Below are 22,891 nucleotides of genomic sequence, written 5' to 3'. Positions count from 1 at the left end.
ACGGTGCGGATTCGGTTGGGAAAAAAAAAAGAAGAAAGAAATAACATTCATTCGACAGTTAAATAAACTTGTAACATATCATTGAATAATAATTAATTATAGAAAATTAGTGTTTGTAGGATATTTTCGTTCGTTATCTAGCAATCTTGGTAGGCGTATAACACGGGCCGATTGCTGGTGCTGCAGCACATCGGTATGTATGTTATAAAAATGACGATGAACGGATGAAAAATGGGAGGACGGATCCAAGGAGGCTATACATATAGCATACTGTTACGTGAATCGAGACTCTCGAGGTATTCATCGAAAGTAAGTGAAACTGTGCTAAAGGTCGGATCAACTTTTACGGGCAAAATTATACGTACGCGTTCCCACATCATACGTGTGCTACAGATAAAGATATCATACAAACACATCCATCGAATAATGTATGCAGATGTTTGAAAAAATTCATAACGAATCCGAAGTTAGTTTTGAAAAATGGATAGCATTTCTATACGTACGCAGAAAGACATGTATATCGCATAATTTACGGCTATGTACGGAGGTATATACTTCTGGTTCCATTTAATGGCGAGGTAAATTTAGAGCAATTTCGAAGGAGTAGCATCAGCATTGCTGCAGTAAATACATATATGTTATACGACTCGGAGAAAGTTAGCCGTGCTAATTACAATTACGAACGTTGCAAAACGCAACTGACCACTTCGCAAACTTCTCCGTTGTGTACCTTCGTAAGTAAGTAACAGGAAATAAGTATAAGCGTGTACGATAGAAGTATGAATGAAAAGATATTTTTTTTGTTTCATCTTCAAAATTATCGATATATCAAGTTTATGGGTTCAAGTACGGAAGGGGCGCGCTACACGTTTTCATGGATCTCAAAATCTCTGTTATTAGGCGCCAGATTACCGGATCTTTCCATGCATACCTGTATACCGTACCTACGGGAATTTAATAATATTACACGTAGACGCCAGCGTAAACACACATAGATGAATTTTATCGTTCCCTCAAATTAAACTTTAATCGTAAGAAAGTGAATGGCGATGATAATTATTCCTACACAACATATAAAAAATATACATCACATTCGAGAGCATCGTGCGTGGGTATACGGTGCAACATGCGGTGCGGGGCGGGGTAGGGTTTGGTCGAAGATCGATATTAAGTTTGAAAAATAATTTCACCTACCCGTGACGGCGAAGCAGCGTCGGTTTTTACGAGCGTGGTGGGCACCATCGGCATGATGAAGTTAACTTGCGTAACCTCAATTCTGCAAAAAGAATGCCCCGCGTGACTTCGATCACTTTCGATTTAAGCCGTGTATTTTCCTCCATATCATTCCAACGAACGTGAGAGAGACACGCGCCATCAACGAGCGCATACAAACACGTATATACATATGTACAATATACGTGAAATCGAGACCTTGAGACAATTTCTTCTTATATTTCAAACCGTAATTTCACAGTACTTACGTATGTCGACCAATTGCTGCGGTGCACTCAGATCCTCCGAAGGAGATTGCAAAAATTATATTTTATAATATATATATGTATACACATTTGCATACCCGGCGAGTTGCAGAGAAAACAAAAAAAATAAATGAATACAAATAAAAAAAGTAGAAAGAAAAGTTTTTTCTTCTTTCGAAAATGGAATTAATTGTAACGATTGATCCAATTTCTTTGTATGTACAAGTATTGTACGCGTACACGTACGTGTCGCTGTGCACGATGATACCCGAGTAATTAATTACAATAGATTGTCTCCGCATAGATAAATTACAGGAGAAATGGCTACGTGCTACTTAATTTATAATGCGAACAACGTTCGGACATTCTAGAGCGATAATAGAATGCACAACAAGTGCGCGCATGTATATAAATATTATTTACGAGACTCTCACTATCATTTAACACATAGGAGCAAATTGAATGGGGGAAATTTGTAAATTTACGATGATGTAACAGCGCGTCGCATCGAGGATGTATTATATTCGTGAAAAAATATAACCAGACGTCCAACTTACAATTAGTATGCTTATTTTCATACCCTGAGCTTGATAATGTCAAAAACGAGATTCACGAAGTCGGTTACATTTAGGAGTAATTTTTTTGTTTTTTTTTTTCCTGGTTTTTTTCTCTTCTCATATATACCGCTAATGTGATCGATGAATCTGCAATGGTGATGACGGCATTAAATTATACTGTGCCATTTAAAGTTCAAGGAAATAGCATATGTTATAATTTCGATGCAAAATATATCTATGTACAAGTATTCGCAAATATGAGTGAATGACAAAAATTGACTTGTTCTTTTTCATTAATCGCAAGTTTTCCATGAATTTTTAAAGAACACGTTACGTTACAATGGGAGTAACGTATGTATTATATTTGATCCGTGATAAATTCAAGCGCAAAGTTGGATAATGTAATGAGTTGGAAAAATTATATCACGCCTTATGCACCGTAATATATTCAGTCAGTGAACTTTTATGTGTAGTACACGTTTACATATCACACTAGGTACATACGTCTACGTGGGTACGTGCAAGTTGGATATAAAAATTCAACGACTCTCGAAAAATAAAATGAAAGGCAATATGAATCTCATTCAAAATGTAATTAAAACACTTTATAACCACCGTACATCACATTCCTTTGTTTTTAGATCATAGATCCATAGAATTTTTGAACTGAGACTCAGTTATATGAGCTGTTATATGCTGGATGTGAATTTGTACATATCAGGTGTCCGCACATACGTGTACGTTTTTTGAAAAGTTGTGGCGCCCCGAGGTATTCGAAATCGAGATAATTAAATTGCGGAGGAATTTATGGCCGTGTACATAATAGATCATTACAAATATAATTTCACATATTTACTTCTCCCATATATTATTTATGGTGTTTTCAACTTTAATTTCTATTTTTTTTCTCCTTTTCTTTTTCCATTAAATCAGTGTCACCATAATTTAAAGTATTTTGTGGGTATCCGATACCAAAAAATTGGCCAATGTCGAATGCTAATCACCTATGCCAGTAATCATATCATCGGGTGCGTTGACGAACATCAATGTAGATGAACTTTTGGCCAAGGACTCTAGAAATGCGGCGGCAAAATTATAGACGGGTATTTGGTCATTTGGGAATTTCGTCGAAGATTTATCGAACATAATACTCAATTTATTCCCAAGCTGCACACTGGGGGTATACGTTACAAACCGTGTATTTGTATGACACATGTAAATCCAAACTGAAGATAAATAAATAAATGAATAAACAAATAAACGAAAAAAAAAAAATATAGAGTTTAATATAAACTAAACGAATGCGAATGATTTGATAGAATTAATTAAAAGATGCAATAAAAATATATAAGTGCGTAACAAGTTGTTGCGTTACGGGGTATTAAACATCATGATGAACTATCATCGTGTGGAGTTAACGTAACACGGATTACCATACCAAATCATGATTGAAGTAGAATACGTTATTTTACGATACGCAAGTTACGTACGCCGCGTATTTCTAACGTTAGGGAACTTTGTACGCGATAGAAACGCAATACTATTATAATATTGTATACGACATAAAAGACGACGTCAGCGCAAGTTCAATCTCGCAACGTCTATACTTTATACACGCCCGTACTACACCGCATCATCAATTTATCAAGGCAGCCTATTTTAAATAAAGTACCAAAGTGAAATTCTTTCACGCAGCTTGCATATCAAAGCGATCCGCTAGGGAGGTATACCTAGTATTGTAATATAATTCGAATGTCACGAAACACGATGTTCGCGCGTACCGCATTTGAAGTAAAGCTGTTCGCAAGTAACTGCGTGCGAAACAGCTGATATAATAAATTAGTACACGAACTGTCGTAACTTTTTTTTAAATAATAATAATAAAACGAACAAACTTCTCGTCCATAATGATCAAATTTTATAGACTTTTGAAAACGATGATTGACTATGAATTCATCAGCGATGTCTGGCCGTCCGTCAATGCAAACGCAGACGTGCAATTCAACCTTTCAAGGTGAATGATATACACAAACCTGCGTTATGTGCTTCGCGCGATTATTAAGCGCAGGAGAAAGTGCGAAATACAAGAATTGCAGGGACACGAAAACCGCAACGGACGTTGAAAGAGAGAAGTAAAAAAAAAAAAAAAAGAATCAGTAAGATGACAATTATATTTATCGCGCTTATTTAATCATTTGGGTTCATCCCGTGACTCATGATTTGAGCAATATAAAATAAAAAATTAGCCTATTCATTTATTTTCATTTTCGATTCGTTTTTTTTCACCTCAATTTTTTTGATTTACGCGCTACACTTATTATTGTAGTTAGCACACCCGTGATATAGCGTCGATACGAAAGACGTGGGAAACAGTGGATGTGTAATTGCATGTAATAAATTAAAACAGGAAGAAAAGTACGAGCCGTACGTTGGAACGTACATTTTACTTTGAAAAAAAAAAAGCGCATTGAAAAATGAGTACGAACTACATACACGAGTGATATTACGTGTTGCGTCACTTACTTTAACACGTGTCCTTTACATTCGTAATAGAAGTGAAAGAAGAATTCTGTAGGATTTTACTTTTTATCCGATCCGTGAAGAATTTTTTATTTGTCCAACACATGCGGATAAAAATTAAACTCCATTTTCATAAGAGCATCCACCTCAAGACGCCATTGAAGCGCAACGCAGTCTTCGTCGAAAAAAAAATCGTTTTTTCATTCTGCGCTTTAACAATATATAAATTGCACAGTATACACACTGAAAAAAATATAAAGAAAGAAAAAAGATTTATTCAAAAATATTTAGAGAGTCACTGCGAGAATTTAATTTGCGTAGAAAGTTTGAAAATTTTTACCGTACGATATATTATATTGTACTTGTAGAGTAGGATATCTTTATTTTATTAATTTTTTTTTTTTTCATGTACCTCAGTGTATAAACTATTTTTTTCACGCGATTAATTAAAACGAATTTATTTTTCATATCCATATGGTAATTTTTTTCAATAGGATGCGTGCGGCGAAGCACTATTTCTTAAAATTCACGAGCGCGTATCTAGAGGAAAAATAATTTTTTAGTGTGCTCAAGTATAAATGTAACGTAAGAAATTCGCCATGCTTTCATTTTTGTTAATGAATATGCGCATATTTCAGTAACAATTGAATGGTGTGGGAAGCTATTTTATAACGTTATTAAGTAAAGATAATTTTATTACTCTGACCGGACACAACGATCATTTGGTTTTTTTTTTTTTTTTTAAACACGTCGATTATTTTCTTCTAGCGTGTTCGCGGGCTACGCTGTCGACCAAACTATAAGGGAATATTTTCAAGTGTTTTCTCATCTCTCGACCGACATACCGGTATAGCCAAAATTCCAAATTCGCAATAAAAAAAAAAAAATAAAAGAAAGGAAAGGAAAAAAAAAACGAGAAAAACTGAAACCAGGTTCGTGTACTTCAAAGCGAGTGAACAACGCGTAATTGGGTTAGGTTAAAATAACAATAATAATACGAGGTCAAAAAAGAACCAGAAATTCGTCATCCAGGTATAATAAATCTGTTACGCGATCTGGTCCGTAAGACAAAACGGCGGATCCGTACAACGCACCTGCCGTCCAATAATAGTTATACCTTATAAATGTGAAATCGCATTTACTTCTTTACTGAAAAATTCTGTGGGACGTTTATTGTTATAATTTGTAACAATTAATTTTTGAAAAATATCGAATGTGGTGTGATTTTACCACGTATATTTCAAGTACAATATTTTAATTGAACTGACCTCATTACATAGCAGCATCACCTTGATGACTGTATATCCTCGATAAAAGTCTTGAAAATCTTCTGCGAAGACGCTGAGGCGACACTAAAAATGTACACACAAATACGAATGACTTTTAAAATCAATTTGCGCAATTATTGATGCGATGTGTTTACGTATAAACAGATTCGTATATAAGTATACCTGCGGTATACATACGTACACGTACGTGTATATTTTACCTCCGATATATTCGTGGTCGCGAATATCTTCCAATGACGATTTATGAGATGACGCTAGTAAACGCGTTTAATTTCGTCACAAATCACACTAAGTAACCCAGCTTCCCGATAACATTTTTCTGAAAATAGTCGGTACCACGATTTCTACAAGTTTTGAACAATGTCAATTAATTTTACCAAAGATTCTCAGACTTCCCTTATTACGCTGCCAAAAAAAGAATCTTGCGAAAAGGTGTTTTTTCTTTTTTTTTTTCGCTTTTTTTTGCAATTGTATCGCATTTACGAGGTATCAACCGTGTAACAATAATACTTCTCTTTGTACCGCGGATAAATTACGCGTTGCAAATTGAGTGACGTATGAAAGGTGTTTTTAAAACGCTCGGATCTGCGGTTGTCCGATAAATCTATTCTACGCGCGCGAGTGTATAATCTGCATCCCTCCAAAGAAGGATCAAAAGTAGTTTATAATATTATATTGAATTTCGCAATAATTCTAAATTCAATGTTCGTCGTTGACTTTCTGGGCACTTAGCACGTCTCGAATTGCGCCACGATCGAGTTGGAATATCGAAGCGGACGGCGGAGGGGCAGCCCGGGTTAAGGAAGAGGTTCACTGGGCCGGGCCTGATGGTGCCCCGGTCGAACGGTACGGGGGCCTTGCACCATGCACGGTAACCGTACCGTACGTTTACCACTTTACCAGATTTCTCCCACCTCCCTAAAACTGTGACGCTGTGGCTATAATCGACCGGACAGAACATGCAACCTTACGGGGTGTTCCTCCTCTTCGGGGGAGTCTGCCAAGGTATAAAAGTGAAGAAGAGGCGCTACCGCCGCATACTGAGTCAGTGATTGTGTACGAATCCAGTCTGAATTTGTGAACGATCCGCAGGTGGTTCGACGCAGGATTTTTATATCCTTCATTGTATAAAAATCTATTTTGTTACTTCGATTAACGTGCTACAATTATGAAGGTCTTCGTAGTAAGTAATATTATCATTCGTCAGTGATGTAATTTCAATTATACTCTTACGAACAAAAGCCCCCGCGCCCCCCCAACGAAATAATAATTCGACGTACAAGTGATATGATTATCCGATATTGGAACGAGATTATCTATAATAAACCGGTCGCGCCAGTGAACTATTTCGCCGCTCAAGTTCCGTAAGGTTCAATAATCTAGTTTTAATTATTGTCGTTTTTTTGAACGCTGTACAATATTTCTCTGCAGATTTCAATCGTAACTGTAATATCGGAGGACTCGATATTATGTTCGAAATAGTTGAGATAAAAGTTCGAAATCCTTTCAAAGATCCAGTTTCGTTTCTACGCGAGGAATCTGATCTGCAAGATCTCGGGGGCAGACGTCGTTCGTTATCCTTGTCTCGGCTATAAAATGAATATGGAACGGTATATATAAACGTACAACCGCACACAGAGATATCGAATCGGAACGTAGATTCGGCGAACAAATTTTTTAAACGGACTCACTGCCATCGAGATTTCTGGCTCCCGTTACAGTAAGAAAAATGAAAAAAAAAAAGGCATCATGTATATTTCGTTTGTACTATACATTTCCTACGGTATAGAAAGTTCAAGCAGCTATTAATCCGTGGTATTTTCTTAAGTTAGTAATTACAGAGTCCTTGAACCTGAACTTGGCTGAAAATTAGGTCCTAACGATCGTTAGAGACGGCGAGATAATTAGCTTATCTCCCATCTCTGTCGGACGTTGGTCCACCGTTCGTCTCTGTCCATTTGTTGAGCGTGCAGTAATAACAGGCAACGGAGCCAGAAATTGCTTTCTTTTACATGGACGTGTACGTATACATATATACGCCTGAGATCGGAAGGTAGAATTACGACCGGAGGGTGTGCGTACACGAATCGAAATATATAATAATATCTCGTTCAACTTTCCATCTCGTGCCTTTTCACCTGAGTCCAATTAAGGAAGATTCGTTCCCCTCGATACCGTTTGTTGCCCAATTAAGACGAGAAAATGGTAATGAAATTTGGGAATATTTGAAGGTAGATAAATTGTGCGCATACGTATATCGCAGAGTCCTACACGCAACGCTGCTTCATTGAATTATTAAACTGAGAAATTAGCGAAATTTGAATCGATTATCATTCGGAGTAAAGGTGTAGAGTGATTCAGCTTCAATTATTATGCAACTATACGCATCATAAACAGTTGGTATTAGAATTAATAATTGAAGTTTTTTTTTTCTTTTCAAACCAAACGAATCTGATCGCGAACACCAATTAATTTGCATACTCGCACGTCCATATATCACGGCGATACCTGTTTCCAAATATTTTTATCGCTGGGTCAACAATTTTTACGGGCTAATCCGACACGATTCTAAGACAAAATATAAATATATCATCAGACAACATTCAAGGTTATCACCTATCAACCGAGTTGAAAGCACCGAAAGTAGCACAAAAACGAAATTTCTTAATCTTTCGGAGATAGAGAAGGAATATTTAATAAGGATGAATTATGCTCACGTAACGTATGCCTACGCGCGGCATTAAAATCTCTCGCTATCCGCTCAGGGTACGATGGACTAAATTTCCTACGGAGCGTCATTAGTACGAGTAACGCAAAGCGTGGAGGGATTGCGGCGATTGCATAGCATCGGGGTATTAAGATACCTAAGAAAGCGTGAACTTCATCAACGAGAACTCGGGCCACGGAAGCACCACGCCGGAGAAAGATACCCAATTTGTGTTCTCACATTTCTTTTCTTTTTTTTTTTGCTCTCGTACATACCATAACGCCTAGCCGCGGGCGAAACGCTCTCTCATAAGTATTTAAAAAAATATAGAGCTGCTCCAACTCTTCTTGAAAATATTTCGATGAAACTTTACGACTTAAAAGGTGAAAGGGTTGTGAAACTAGAAATCGTTCGATTTCAGGTCTTGGCTGCGGTGTGCGCTGCGACCTTGGCAAGGCCGGAGCCACCATCGTCCTACCTTCCACCATCGTCTTACCTTCCACCTTCGGCGATTGAATCCTCGTCGTTCGGTCACTCAGTAAGTTCCGAAGGTTCGAGCTCCACCTTTTCATCTTCAGCTTTCGCTACGTCGTACGGTGGACACGCTCACACAGATACGTACGGTCCTCCCGCCCAACAACCGATCGTACACAAACACGTGTACGTTCACGTACCACCACCAGAAGCCCCCGAATACAAGGCCCCCAAGCCCGTTCATATTCCTCCACCACCCCAGAAACACTACAAAATCGTATTCATCAAGGCACCTACCCCACCCACCCCAACTGCTCCGGTCCTGCCTCCACTTCCACCACAGGACGAAGAAAAGACCCTGATTTACGTACTCGTCAAGAAACCAGAAGAGGCACCGGAACCAATCATCCCAACTCGCGCACCGGTACAGCCAAGCAAACCGGAAGTTTACTTTATCAGATACAAGACACAGGTGAGCTTTTGATTCTTTTCTTCCCTTTTGTCGTGTACCCGATACATCGGGATCCAATTAAACGCGAGTATTTCTGATTTTTGTTAACACAGAAGGAACACGGTGGATACCCAGCTTCGATTTCGAGCGAATATGGCGCAGCTCATGCCAGTTCCGAATCATCTTCATCTTTGGCATCTTCTGCCGTATCGGACAGTTACGGCGCACCAGCACCAACTGGTAGCGGACCTTATTAGTTCGGCTTGGACGATTACATGATTATGACATTATTCTTTCGGATGAAAAGTACAATCGCGTGCGGTCTTCTTTTCCATTAATTTGAAGAGAATGACTTCCGGAAGTTGTAACATGATGACCACTTTGATAGACGCATCAATCATCGCTATTTGACTTGAAAGGCCCACGTGAAATAAATATTACCATTAATTGTTAGTTTCATCGATGTAGATAACGGAATCTCAACATCCAAACGGAGAGTTGACAATCTTCGGTGTATCTTTGCATTTTATGTCTGGAAAAGATACTTCATTGTCGCTGCAAGAAAAATGTCGGAATGATAATTTTCAAGTTATACTTAGAAAAAAAAAAAAAAGCAATGACTTACAACAAGGCGAAGGGTAAAAAGTCAATTAGCAAACGCGGAAACTCATACTTGTATATCTCAAAGTACCTTCGTAATTTTATATTTTTTTATAACGTAGACATTAAGTAAATATTAAGTTGTCTATTTTGTAAGAAAACTTATGAAAATACATCATTTCAATATTTAAACCTCACAGTCTCCATTTTTATATCCCCGTTTTACAACATACGAGTAGAAGGATTAGCGAAAAACCCTCAACACCTTGGGCTAGCTAACACCTCTATTTTGTACACGAATCCAAGGTGCACATAGTCTAACACAACCAAGAACAATTATTCCTCAGATACAATCAAAAGAGGAATTCATCTACTCTATAAAAATCAGAGGACGTTACATTGTGAACTATGATACATATATATTATGGTACCTTCTGGAGAGATTGAAAGTTGGATTAGCTGCTGATGACGCGACGTTTTTGAATCGTTGTTAATCGATACTTTTACGAGCTTTCTGTCATTTGTGAAAAGATTGTTTCACATTGTAAGGTTTTTGTGGGGAGTAAAAGAAATCTGGATGCTGAAAAAATAGATTTATGGAGCTAATATGAAGGCTTACAATTTACACTTATTCCTTAATTTGTGGCAAATACTTTGGGATTTTTTTCAGTTATGTGTCAGCGTTTGGTTCAACGTACGTTGAAAACTGGTGATCAATTGAAAAATTGTAATCACATAACTATATCATATATGTATAAATAAATACAGACAACTCTGGATGATAATATCAGTGAACTCACTTGACAAACCTCGCAAAGTTGAATTGTGCCTAAGGACAAAGCTTTAAAAAATAGTACACCCCTCTACGAACTTACCCGTTGATGTACTTAAACATACAATGAATCTTTCAGCAAGCAGGAAGAAATAATTTTCGTTACTTTTACATTCAAGATACTATCTATACACCATGACCATGAAATTGCTTGGGTAAGTATGTGAATACAAGGTTTAATAATCAATACGGCTTTGCTATCGAGAAGTTATTACGTACAGAGATTATTGGCATTTGTATTATTCAATACTGTTAGTCGAATTAGAAAATTAGAAAACATCTCTATCTATTGACATACTTGCCCAGGCCTATGGTTTCGGTGAATCGTATTGATACACCTCAAATTATCAATTCGAATCAATCCTCCGATCTAATAATACTCGCTTCACGCGTGATCGATACAATTTTATGTGCGTATGGCTATAAAAGTTTAAAATATGTCTTCAAGGTTGGATATGGTACACATTCGATAAAATGATGGTTTCTGAATAATGCATAGCTAAGTATCTCGATACCCATCATTGTGATTCAATAAATTGAATTGCTTCAATCTGGATAACAGGAATCAAAGAGAATCTTGACGTGGATAATACATTAATGAAGTCAAAAAAATAAAAACTTCAACTTGATTCTCTTGATTGTTAGTTTCGTGAAATTCGGATTTTTCGTTAGAATTTATCAAATCGGAGGTGAATTCGGCAAAACTTTGCATTCAACATTAAATTATTTTATCATCTACTCTTCGTGTGGTCTTGATCTCTTTTCACGAAGCAACGATTTTACGAACGGTGCTATCAATGGGTAACCCATAAAAATTATGTGGCCCAGCCAATGGAAGGATCCAAAAACTGGAAGATATTTACTACGCTTCAATAGTACGAACGGTATCAGGGCATAGCCCATAAAAACTAGGGTATAGATTTTGAGGAACACCCAGATGATTGCAGCACTCAAGGGGTTTTTCAAAAGTGCTTGCAATTTTTTATTCGATTCAAGTACCGGTCCAATCTGAAAAAAAGTGATACATAGTTGATTGATTCGATTCTGAGAGTGGGAATTCGAGTTTAGTCAAGAGTTTGATTACATCTATAACGAGATTAGCAAGAATACATATCATGACTTACGTCTTTTTCAAAGTACATGATGATGAATTCAATGAAGAAACATTGATAATATCCACTATGGAGACCATGCCAAATTGCAAGGAATAATAAAGTTCCAGCTTGACTGTAAACTTTTGAGCCTAAGAACTTCAACCTCTTGTAAATATACTCTGCGCACCAATGATTGGTATTTATGTTGAACGACATAATATAGTGATTGAATTGCGTTGCATTTTCAAAAAGCAAGAGTTTTACGTTTGCGCAACCATCCCACTGTTGCACCCCATTTTTATCCTTTCCATTGTAAGTTATACCAAAAGCCATACAGACCTGAGGAAAATATTTTAATTACAGTCTGTCGTTCGAACTTCACTCTTTGTTTGCATAACTTCAATCAGTTAATTACCCCTTCACTTATCAGCCAACAACTAATGTACTTGTACAAATTAACTCGGCCCCATATACCGAGTAAAAACCAGCGCTTGAAATAGTTTACTTTAGAAAATTCTGGATCAAGTATGTACTCGTCAGAAACGTACATTGTTCCAACTTGATAGGCTATGATATAACCCAGCCCAGCCAGGGCTCGCAAAAGACCAGGAACTACGCATGAAGGTAATTCACTGGAGTTGTCCTGTCAGAAGCAGAATAACTGAGTCATCCGAGGTATTCTAAGGTTTGATTTAAATTGCATTTAAGAAAGATCCGTGTTCTATGTAACGTACCGGATCTCTTAATTCTCCATTCACGTACTTAAGATACCGCTTCATGCTAAACTGTGGACCAACCAAAAACGAGCCTGGGAAATAAATGAATGCAGCCATTTCCAAAAAAGATGGTGTTTCTTTCAGAGCAGTTTCTTTCTGAGTGGAGGACAGCTTTTCCTGAATTATTATTTATTAGTTATGAGGAGTACAGAAACCAGAAGGAAGTATGAACGGATTGATAATTACTTCTTTCTGTTTGCCGTCACACACATCAAATGCTAAACCTATCAACCTTAGGGTCAGTACACAGTGTGGCATTGTCCATTTTATGTCGTAATCTTCTGTACTTGTTGCATAATATCCTTAAATCCAGAAGTGGGGTATATTCAATAAAATCTCAGAAATATTATCTGAAAATAACGTACTGACAAGGCAAGATTAACTAGATGTAATGGGCACATGAGGCTAACGTTGTTCGCCAACTATTGCTAACTACTGGATTGATCATCTTCGCGTTGACTATTAATACAGCGTATAATGTCACTTAGCTTATCCTTGAGATTGAGCTAAAGATTATATCACACTGAGTGATATTTGTTGTGCTAATAACATATGCTCTGACTCTGAACTTTAACCTACATTAAAGCTAACACACATGAGGTGAGGGCACTGAAATTTATACATTTCAGTGGGTGAGGGTAATCATAAAGCTTGTATTTTGATAGAATTTTCTCTGTATTTTGATAGAATTTTCTTTGTATTTTTAAAGGAACTGTTAATAGTCAATTCGCTTTATCATGTGACTGCAAGCATAACGTATATTTTTTCCACTTGAAATAAAATTACATGCAATATGATTGAACTAAAAACGCTGATCATTAAAATCATCTGATATACTCGAACAAGCTGGCATGAAAAGCTTTGTATCATGCATGATATAGTACTCAGCCAAATATAAATAGCTTGATGAGTCAGGAGTATTATTCTACAAACCCTATTGCTTCATGAATAACCAAAAGTTACAAATAATTTATCCCTAATTCAAATACAGGATAAAGTAATGAGTGAACAGACCAGCATTGATAAGAATTCGGAAAGGGTCAGAGTTCACAAAAAATGTAATGTCATCACAAGCAGAATGACAAAAATAGGTCAAACAATAAATTACAATAATGTGGGTGAAAAAATAACATTATTGAGACTGATTCGAAGTTCAGACAATACTCTGAATTCAAGTTGTCACCAAACTCCACATCTGAATCCATATTTATTTGTATTTTAAATAAATTTTACACTCACCTACAAGTAGATACATCATGTTGACGGCGAATGTGATGATCAATGACAGGTTAGTTCCACCAAGTATCCTCAATGTCAGGTAGGTAAAACATAATGCATATGCTGAGTGTAGGATATCCCAATCTGCGCATATCAATAATTATGAAATTAGTTAAACTCCAGTCATGTGAAGAATCCAATAGCACATTGATATTAAATATTACAGTTCCTATTAGAGACCCAAAATGTAATGGCGGTAACAGTTACAGTAGTAGACAGAATACTCAGTAATAACAATATGATTTTGTTTTATTAAAATAAAGCTTGATGTTACTATCTAGTAACAAATATTTGTTGCACTCACTATTTACACAAGAAGGTTACAATATTTAATTCAACCTGGCAACCCCAATCAAACTGTACACATTAGTTAATCTATAAAATAGATAAGATTACTTGTGCTTCTTACCATAATTCCAATATCCAATGATGGTACCAGAAACGATGAAAAACAGATGCTGCAAGTTAGAGTCTGCCCCATATAGAGCTTTTCTGTGAATTAATGCTAATGGAAAACCTGAAAAGAGAAATTTCAAGGGATTATAAATCTTATTATACAAATTGAATGTTCATGATGTCCCGTTATGAGACTACAATAATGTGACAAATGACAATTTCTAAAAAGTGACACGCTTCAATATTATTGTATATTTTAGGGCTAAGGAAATTAGAGCAGCTATCAAATGTCAAGGTGATCACGGTCCAAGGCACCATACATGTACTGAATCAGTGATCTGAGATGATCACATTCGAAAATAGGTTATGACCGAGATAACCGTCTAAGGAAAATTTCACCTCAAATCCTCATTTATTAAAATAATAGTAAATTGTTTATAAAAGATGTATTGTAAGTTACCTAAAAAAATAGATGCCAACAGTTTAACTGCAGCCTCTGGTACGCCCAACGTTGTGGACAATCCATTCAGTAACCCGCCAGTGTTCATCATTTCAGCCGCCATGCTTGACGTAGCTAATACGGAAGACAACTGAGGCCATGACTGAACTGAAGCTGACGATAGATTTGAATCATATTTGAATGAACACTCCACGAATCACGCTGATTGGGCAACGCTATTTGCTACCAATGCCCGCGAGGAATAAAGCGCGGTCTTCAAACGCCGTAGCGTTGATTGAAGATTGATTCAGCGTTGACTGAAGATCAGATTACCAATCAATCTTCAGTCAACGTTCGAAGTGTTGACTGATACAAATATCTACAAATCTTTAGTCAACGATTGAGGAAAGCGGTTCGTTCAAAGAAGAATAGCTTGCACAGAGGACTTTTTTCCTAGGGATCGTTCGGACATACAAAATTTCAAGTTACGTTCGTCTGTATAGAGAGATGGTACAACTCGATTTGTATTTCTATTGATGAAGATCTTGTTGTACGTAACATGCGTGTTCTTCGAAGATAATGACTGATTAGGTGCATCTAAATTCTTATAGTTTTGTTGCGCTCTTTTTCCTGAGCGGATAAGGGGTTCGCAAAAGAGGGATCAATCGCGAGAGCGGTTCAAGCTTTGACCGAAGACTGGTTTTGCCTCGATCCACAAGTATTTAGCTGCTTGATTCCACACCTTTTTTCACAATTTTCGTCAATGATAACTCCTCACTCAGCAGCCAATTAGTATAGCAACCTTCGGATATTCCTTATTCGGTTCCCAAAAAGTATCAATCGTTATTTTCATGACCACGGGGTATGCCCGCCCTGATATATTAGTCATGAGGAAGTTAGTGATTCAGCCATGCTTCGGGAGCACAATGAACTTATGGAACAGGTTCTAAGAAGAAAACCCCATCATTGAGGATGAAACAGAAAGAATACGGTAGGGCGTTGAAAGTCCGAAACCGCGTGCATGAGATAGATTATTTGAGGTTTCCGTCATCGGCGGTGTCTCGCATCCGCACGTATAAAATGTAGTTTCATCTCGTCTGAGAATCATTCTTATACGATCTTCGCATTGTGGTATAATCGAAGGGAAGCTCGTCGTTAGACATAAGCCATGAGGGTGACGTTGTGTCTCGTGCTTTTTGTAACTGTATCTTTTGTGGCCGCAGCAAATGGAGCACCCGCTCAAGAGACGTCCGTCGAACTGGTAGAGGAAGAATTCAAGCCATTCGGAAAATTATCGATTGACGACATAGGTGAGTCTCTATTCCCATCTGTTATCAATTTTAATGTATCGTTTCATTAGACTAACTGTTGATCATCTTAATTATTTTTATCTTTTAAGTAAAAACCGATGCCGATGACCAGAAAAAATCGGCCAGTTCTGTGGATAAGTTTTTCGATCATCTAGACCGTGGTGCTAAGAGGATCGGTGAATTTGGAAGAAAAGCGACAGCAAAAACACAGGAAATCATAAAAACAGTAATTCAAATCAGCGAAGGTGCCAGGGAGACTATCAGACGTGTCCACGAGGCTACAGATAAAGCAAAAACTATTTGGCAACGGATTGTGGATTTTTTTCGGGGCTAACTGAAAGTTGAAGAGATACGATCGCTGGGGTTATATCTGCGCTTGCAAATAATATAAAATTACACTCGAGATAAATGACCGCTGCGTGCAGAATTGTGTGGGATAACTTGACTCGAAATTAACTAGGTCCTGAAGATGGTCAGCGATTTTGTGTTTGGAAGTGACAAAAAGCTCGTTGAAGTAGAGTTTCTCGTGATTATTGAATCGTGAGCTGTTTTTTATGATAATACGCGACTGATTTCGTCCAATGTTTGGTCGATTTTGTATCCGATCATGTAATATGTATTTTCTCAGTAAATAATTTTTGATTTGATAAGACTTGACCCTCATTCTGTCCCTTTCCGTGAAGATCCTATCTTAAGCTTCGATGTGTGTGTCTCTTAAAGCCTCGGTGTTGATTTTCAAAAACCACACCTGTTATATTTTCATAGAATCCTCTGAAAAAATCTTGTAAGTGGGGACGAATCTAAGGCATTGCAACTTGTGGAGGAAGGAATTATTAATAAAAGGTCAGAAGAAAAAAAAACACGAAGATTCTCGAGCAGAAATTACATCATATACACATACGTGGAAATAGCTCAAACGATCTGACAAGTATAACGGTCCATGCAATAAACTTGACCTTAAAAGGTGATCGAGTCACAGGTCCACCTCAGTAAATTTTAACTGAGTAAATGAAATTAAAATTGAGAAATTGATAAGAGCATATTGGTTCGAAAATATGGCCTGAATACTCTTATAGTGTGAAAACCTCTCAATTTCGGAACACACTGAGCTTCGCAGAGCTGATTTTATTTGATCGAATGATGTGATACGGCATTGCTTTCAAACTCAGGAAATACATATTCAAAGGATAAGTACAGGTAAAAACTGTCACGTCATAATCTCAGCTCTCTGTTTTACGGTCGGCATGGGCAATGAGTGGAAGGACCAATTTTTTTAAAACCTGCGGATTGCCATTGTATGTATGTATACATTCATTGTCAGTGCTATTATGTGTTTCTGAAACGTAGTGGATATGAGTCACATCAGATTATCAGGTTTTTTGCGGCGGACTGTATAGATCACAGTCACTTATGTAGAACTGTAGACACTATAACTGTGTGGGGCGCGGCTTGTTGCAAAAATTTTTCATATAACTCGCGAGCCGTGTGAGGTTCGCATAGTCAACCATGCGCCGTCAACTAGCGTACGTCAGTATCGTAGCATTGCTCGTGCTCAGCTTTCAATGTCTAGGTAAGCGTGATTCACGATCAGAATTATCTTTAACGCGATCTTCGAGAGCTTTTATGAAAAAAATTGGATTGTTTTTCTTTCTTTCTTTCTTTCAAATCAACGTTTTAAAGTCAGCTGATTATGATACTATTGATGATAATACGAATTCGAATTGTGATAGAAATATTAATCTGCTAAGCTTATATGACAAGATAATTGAAGAATGATGCCAAAAATTGGATTCGGATACGTTTCAACGAACAAATAGATAAACTGAAAAGTCCATAACCGGTTTTCAAAAATTTACCTACGTACTACAGTACATGCTATTAATTATCCTCTGTATTGTATACATGTATCATAGATGTTGATTTTCCATTGAGGAAAAAACGACAAACTTTTCCTGTATCCAAATAGGTACACACGTCGGAATTAACGTGAATTAATTACCTACGTGCGAAGTATTTTCCCTGTACGATAATCAACGCCGACCTTGTACAATAACTAAAGTGTTAACTATAACTACATTTATATAATTACAGAGGCGTGCACCTCAGTCCGAGGTAAGGACGGCGAAGATTATTATGCTCATCCTGAGCGCCGACCGAAGGAAAATGAAAACGGAAGAGGAAATGCTTCACAAGCAAACGCAAGTGTGGCAATGTTGGTGATAGTCACCGCTGCGTTAGCCTGGATGGTAGAGTTGAAATAAAAGGTGAAACTGATTAACTGGGTGATGCTTGGGGATAAATCCAGTTAATATTAACAATTCGTTCAGACCTAACTCATCCGGATTTGAGAGAAATACTATTTTATATCACATCACTCGCCCGACAAGATATTTGGATTTTGTGATGATTTTCCACACAATAACTTTAAACGAACGAAGAAAGTAAAATCTCATATTCATGCGAGGGTCGGCTATCGAAGAGAGATATTTCTCTCAACTGGACTTTTTCTATATTCAAAGCGTCATGTACACGAATTGTAACACAGTTGACCATATGGAGAGTTAATTACACGTATTTATTTTGTTTCAGGTATTCGGGACCTGATAACGTCAACTGAAGTATTATCAACATGATATGAAGAGAATATACTGAATACGTCAGGATTTTTTTAGTATTACTTCAGATCAGTATCTGCTGTAGGCTGTAAGATTTGTTATGTATTTGAGAGAGAAGTTTATTCATTTTTTTTTAACAAAAATAATCAAATATTTCAAATCGAATATGTTATATACCTTTGTAATGCTAGTGTTTCATCAATAAATTTCGTTAACAATGAGATAGGTTTTAAAAGTACGTGTAATTCTGCAAATATATGTGTAGTTGAAAGAGGTATGAAAGTCGCGTTTACCTTCACAATAATTTCGACGTCTGGAAAGTCATAGCTGAGAAAATTGGTAAATGGTCTGATACATGTAGAAATTGAGCTAGGCTTAGACCCAATCAAGATAATTCGATATTTTGGTGCTGTACAACAAAAGTTGTCAATAGCCTGACCGTTTTAATACAAAGATATAATTTCAATATCAATAATCTCGTGTCGAACAAAATAATTGTGTTAATTATCGTGTGCTCGGTAATAACCGAACAAATTGTCAGTCACTCGGCCTTTCATGATGTTAGCTAACGAAATGCCTAGACGAAAAATTATTTAAATTTTTTTTGTTGTACACTTGGCGCTTCCGATTCTGAATGAAACGTCTATACTTCAGTATGGCACAATTAGGCAGTAATGATTACTTTGACTGTACTCTGGCTTATTCAACTACCGAGCTCTTACATATTTACTCCCTTAAACGGTTACAGAGAATTTCGTATGGCACTTTTCTTTATTAATTTTGACCTCAGAAACATGAATCCGTTGACCAAATTGAGCTACGATTTGTTCCCTTCGAGATATACTCAAATTTATGCCAGAAGTCGCGTGAAAATGGAGATAACTCGGTCACTGCCGAAGATAGATCCATTTTTCTTCCAGATTCGAATTCCTGAGCTCAAATTACACTGAGATAAACTGAAAAAATTAATTTTTTATTTCTGACCCCACAAAGCTGAAAATTGGCGATAACTCGGTCAATTTTAGGGATAGATCAATTTTCCTTTCACATTCAGATTCCTGAGGTCAAAATACGTAAGAAAAGCATATGAAACCCAATTAAAAATATGGTTTATTTTTTGCTCGGAAATCGAATTTTTTTTCGCTCCTTCAATAGAAATCTCACGTACGATCAGCTCCGAAATCTAAATCTGAAATCCAAAATCATCTACTCATGCAATCGATCGAGTAATCATCAATTATTCGCTGGTGGGAGCAGAAAAATTATAAGACATATCGATTGGTTTTAGTCGTAGACCCACTTTGATTCGTCGCAATTCATGCATGGGTCGAAATATTCGAATTTTTCGGTCTACGAGGGAGCCCGAGCTTTGCTGGAGTCAGGTAGCCAGCAGCGTAGCGCTTTGTTGTGAGACGTCACCTTCAGGGCTGAGCAGAGGTGACGCACCACAACAAACCGCGCGCCCGTGGCTACCTGACTCCAGCTAAGCTCGGGCTTCCTCGTAGACCGAAAAATTCGAATAATTCGACCCAAGCATGGATTGCCAAAAGATTCGAAAAAATGGGGATAACTCGGTCAATTTTAGAGATGGATAAATTTTTCTTCCAGATTCGGATTCCTGAGATCAAAATACGTAACGAAAGCATAATAAACCCAATTGGAAAAATTATTTATTTTTTATTTTATAAAATTGAACTTAACAATCACGTGTAATAATTCCGCGCGTGGCGAGCGTTGTACGTACTACGTAAGTACATGCCACTTGCGAAGGGAAATATTTCTCCTTTTCTTTATTTAATTCAAATCGGTGGAAATAGAAATTTAAGATATTCGTTGTTGTATTCGGTGAAAAAATGAGGAATACGAACAACTGTTTTTGATTTAATGTCGTTTTGGCTTTTTTTATCCATCAATTTTTCATCAAACTGTAGAATGCTAATTAAAATCATAATATAAATATCGCCGATGATAATGTATCTCGCGATGCGGCAGAATGTTTCGAATCGCAGTAACAGATGGGAAAAACTAAAATATCAAAATTCATCCGTGGTTATTGGCTGAGCAATTGATATTTTTTCATTCCATTACATACGTTCTCTGTAAACAAAATCATGACTTCAATATGACAATGCTCAACTATATGTGGGAATTGCTTGGCATGCCTACGGTCGATTCACCTAACACACGTGTAAAAAGAGTTTCGGGCATGGCAAAACGGGTTTCGTGTACTGCGAGTGAGCCGGGACTCGCTACCGACAGAATGCTTCGACTGCATCGGGGTGATAAAATAAAGAATTGTTTTTTACTACGAGAAATCCAGCCTGGTGGTGCGCCGCCGAGTGGCAGGAATACGAACAGGATCGAGAGCGCTTCGAGAGCGGCCCGCTAAGATATGAAATCTCATTTAACCTGCATTCGTTTGCAATCACGTTTTCCATAATACCTCCGGAACGGATGATCGGAATTTCATGACGGAATTACAATTATCAAGACGTCTTTCGATGGTCATGGATTTTGTTTCATCGAGTTCCTGAAATATTATAGAAAAGTGTTCGTTTTGATGTCGAAATGCCCCATGTCGGGACGTCCAGCTTCTGGTATTAATCCAAGAGCTGGAAAATAATGAATAATGTCTCAGTAGTTTTGAAACACACAAAATTATCAGCTAATTGGAAGGACGCGTTTCCTTAACCACCTATGAACGCATCGTACGTTCAAGAGGTAGCGTCCTCGGCTCGTTTCGTTTTTTTTGTTTTTTACATAGTGGAACGATCGCCCTGAGCCCTATGCAAACCACTATCCGCTCGGCAGCCCTCGTCCAGCGGCATGGAATCTATAGCTTTATAGAGAATTAGAGAATGCAATAAGGAACAAAATGGACATCAAAAGTATAACGGTCTAATATAATAAGCACAAGTAATCATAGACATGAATTTCAATTGTTATACGTATGTGCACATAGATATCACATCTTATATGGACAATGAAACTTGCACAAGACACCACGCACATTAACATGAAACATTGACACAACATACGGAAAACATGGTAGCACATAAAATATTCAAGCAGAATAGTTGAAATAGACAATCATCATCAATATCAACAAATATATATGCACATATAAGAAATTCAAGGAATTCAAAAAATTAACGACATTGGTAAATATCCTGCAAAATAGAAATAACAATTGTCAATTACATTATCATGAATCTGGACAGAAGAATAATTAACGATTCATCATTAAAACGTTATCATCATCAGGACAAAATGGATGTCAGAAAGATTAACATATAACATTAAGCACAAGGAGAAAGATAATCTGCATCGTTGGAATTTCTGTAACGAGAAACAAAAATTGTTAATTCGAATGTAGATCATGAAATCTGAAACAGAAAAGCAACTTGATTCATTCATCACATAACAATATAATCGCAAAAAAATCGAGTAATATATAATGATGAAATACTGCAGCATCGGTGAGATTTCTGTGAACAAACAAAACTTCTAAATTTAAATGCAACCTGAAACAGACAAACAAGTATGATCAGTACAACACTATTACCGAATGACAAATAAAAATGAAAAACGGCAAGGAAAGATGAAAAAAAAATTAGATCCATCAGCCGGTGTCCCTCATCGTTATCAGATGATGCGTACCTGAAACATAAAGTAAACAAGTCACTCAAATTTCTATGGATTGCAAAATGAGAACTTTGGATGTACATGAAACCGAACAATCTTCTTGTCTCACGGAATCCAATAAAGAGGTTAATAAAACCGTTGTTTTCCCTTTGGGTTTTAGGGAGACGGAAATTTCCTCAAAGATTTACGAAGTGGGTAACTTTCATGATTCCAGATTTTTCATCATAATTTTTTCCCATTCCTAATAAAATTCGATACAACATGTGCGATGTACTCATCCTGGAACACATAGCAAACTGTGTTAGTAGCCAGAGACAACCTGTGAACAACATCTGATTAGTACAAGAAGATGAGATTTGAAAACTGCACAAAAAAAAAAATGGCAGATACAAACAGTTTATTTGTAGTCGATAAACGCGGTGTTGGATAA

General features: G+C 37.0%; 2 protein-coding genes and 1 long non-coding RNA gene across 5 annotated transcripts; 1 reads left to right on the top strand and 2 right to left on the bottom strand.

Moving 5' to 3' along the window:
- Window positions 1-90: 90 nt before the first annotated feature.
- On the bottom strand, window positions 91-8,979 carry LOC125501004. Of its 2 annotated transcripts, XR_007278465.1 has the most exons (4): window positions 6,045-8,979; window positions 4,559-5,907; window positions 1,482-2,182; window positions 91-1,276 (listed from the first exon to the last, which is right to left on the bottom strand). It is a non-coding gene; the product is annotated as an uncharacterized LOC125501004 (long non-coding RNA). The 2 variants fall into 2 exon arrangements; XR_007278464.1 differs by having other exon boundaries at window positions 91-2,182.
- Window positions 6,891-10,268, top strand: LOC105690170 (extensin-3). Its single transcript, XM_012407746.3, has 3 exons — window positions 6,891-7,027; window positions 8,973-9,497; window positions 9,590-10,268. The coding sequence occupies exons 1-3, from the start codon at window positions 7,013-7,015 to the stop codon at window positions 9,731-9,733; spliced, it is 684 nt and encodes a 227-aa protein (XP_012263169.1). The 5' UTR covers window positions 6,891-7,012; the 3' UTR covers window positions 9,734-10,268.
- On the bottom strand, window positions 9,995-15,071 carry LOC105690128 (lysophospholipid acyltransferase 5). Of its 2 annotated transcripts, XR_007278449.1 has the most exons (9): window positions 14,913-15,071; window positions 14,466-14,573; window positions 14,018-14,140; window positions 12,965-13,080; window positions 12,737-12,895; window positions 12,418-12,645; window positions 12,033-12,341; window positions 10,508-11,916; window positions 9,995-10,451 (listed from the first exon to the last, which is right to left on the bottom strand). XR_007278449.1 is itself a non-coding variant. In XM_012407695.3 (8 exons), the coding sequence occupies exons 1-8, from the start codon at window positions 15,013-15,015 to the stop codon at window positions 11,644-11,646; spliced, it is 1,419 nt and encodes a 472-aa protein (XP_012263118.2). In that variant the 5' UTR covers window positions 15,016-15,071; the 3' UTR covers window positions 9,995-11,643. The 2 variants fall into 2 exon arrangements, 1 of the variants encoding a protein (XP_012263118.2); XM_012407695.3 differs by having other exon boundaries at window positions 9,995-11,916.
- Between the last annotated feature and the right edge of the window lie 7,820 nt (window positions 15,072-22,891).

Source organism: Athalia rosae, chromosome 5, assembly GCF_917208135.1.
Source record: "Athalia rosae chromosome 5, iyAthRosa1.1, whole genome shotgun sequence".
Lineage (NCBI taxonomy): Eukaryota > Metazoa > Arthropoda > Insecta > Hymenoptera > Athaliidae > Athalia > Athalia rosae.
This window is presented reverse-complemented; position numbering and strand designations above follow the sequence as displayed.

What these genes read in the sequence shown, in the direction of transcription:
- LOC105690170 (XM_012407746.3), top strand. An exon ending in TTATCAGATACAAGACACAG is followed by an intron (nt 9,498 to 9,589) that starts GTGAGCTTTTGA and finishes TTGTTAACACAG; the next exon opens with AAGGAACACGGTGGATACCC.
- LOC105690128 (XM_012407695.3), bottom strand. Translation starts at nt 15,015, where the DNA reads ATGGCGGCTGAAATGATGAACACTGGCGGGTTACTGAATGGATTGTCC. An exon ending in GTTGGCTGATAAGTGAAGGG is followed by an intron (nt 12,342 to 12,417) that starts GTAATTAACTGA and finishes TATTTTCCTCAG; the next exon opens with GTCTGTATGGCTTTTGGTAT. An exon ending in TCATGTACTTTGAAAAAGAC is followed by an intron (nt 11,917 to 12,032) that starts GTAAGTCATGAT and finishes ACTTTTTTTCAG; the next exon opens with ATTGGACCGGTACTTGAATC.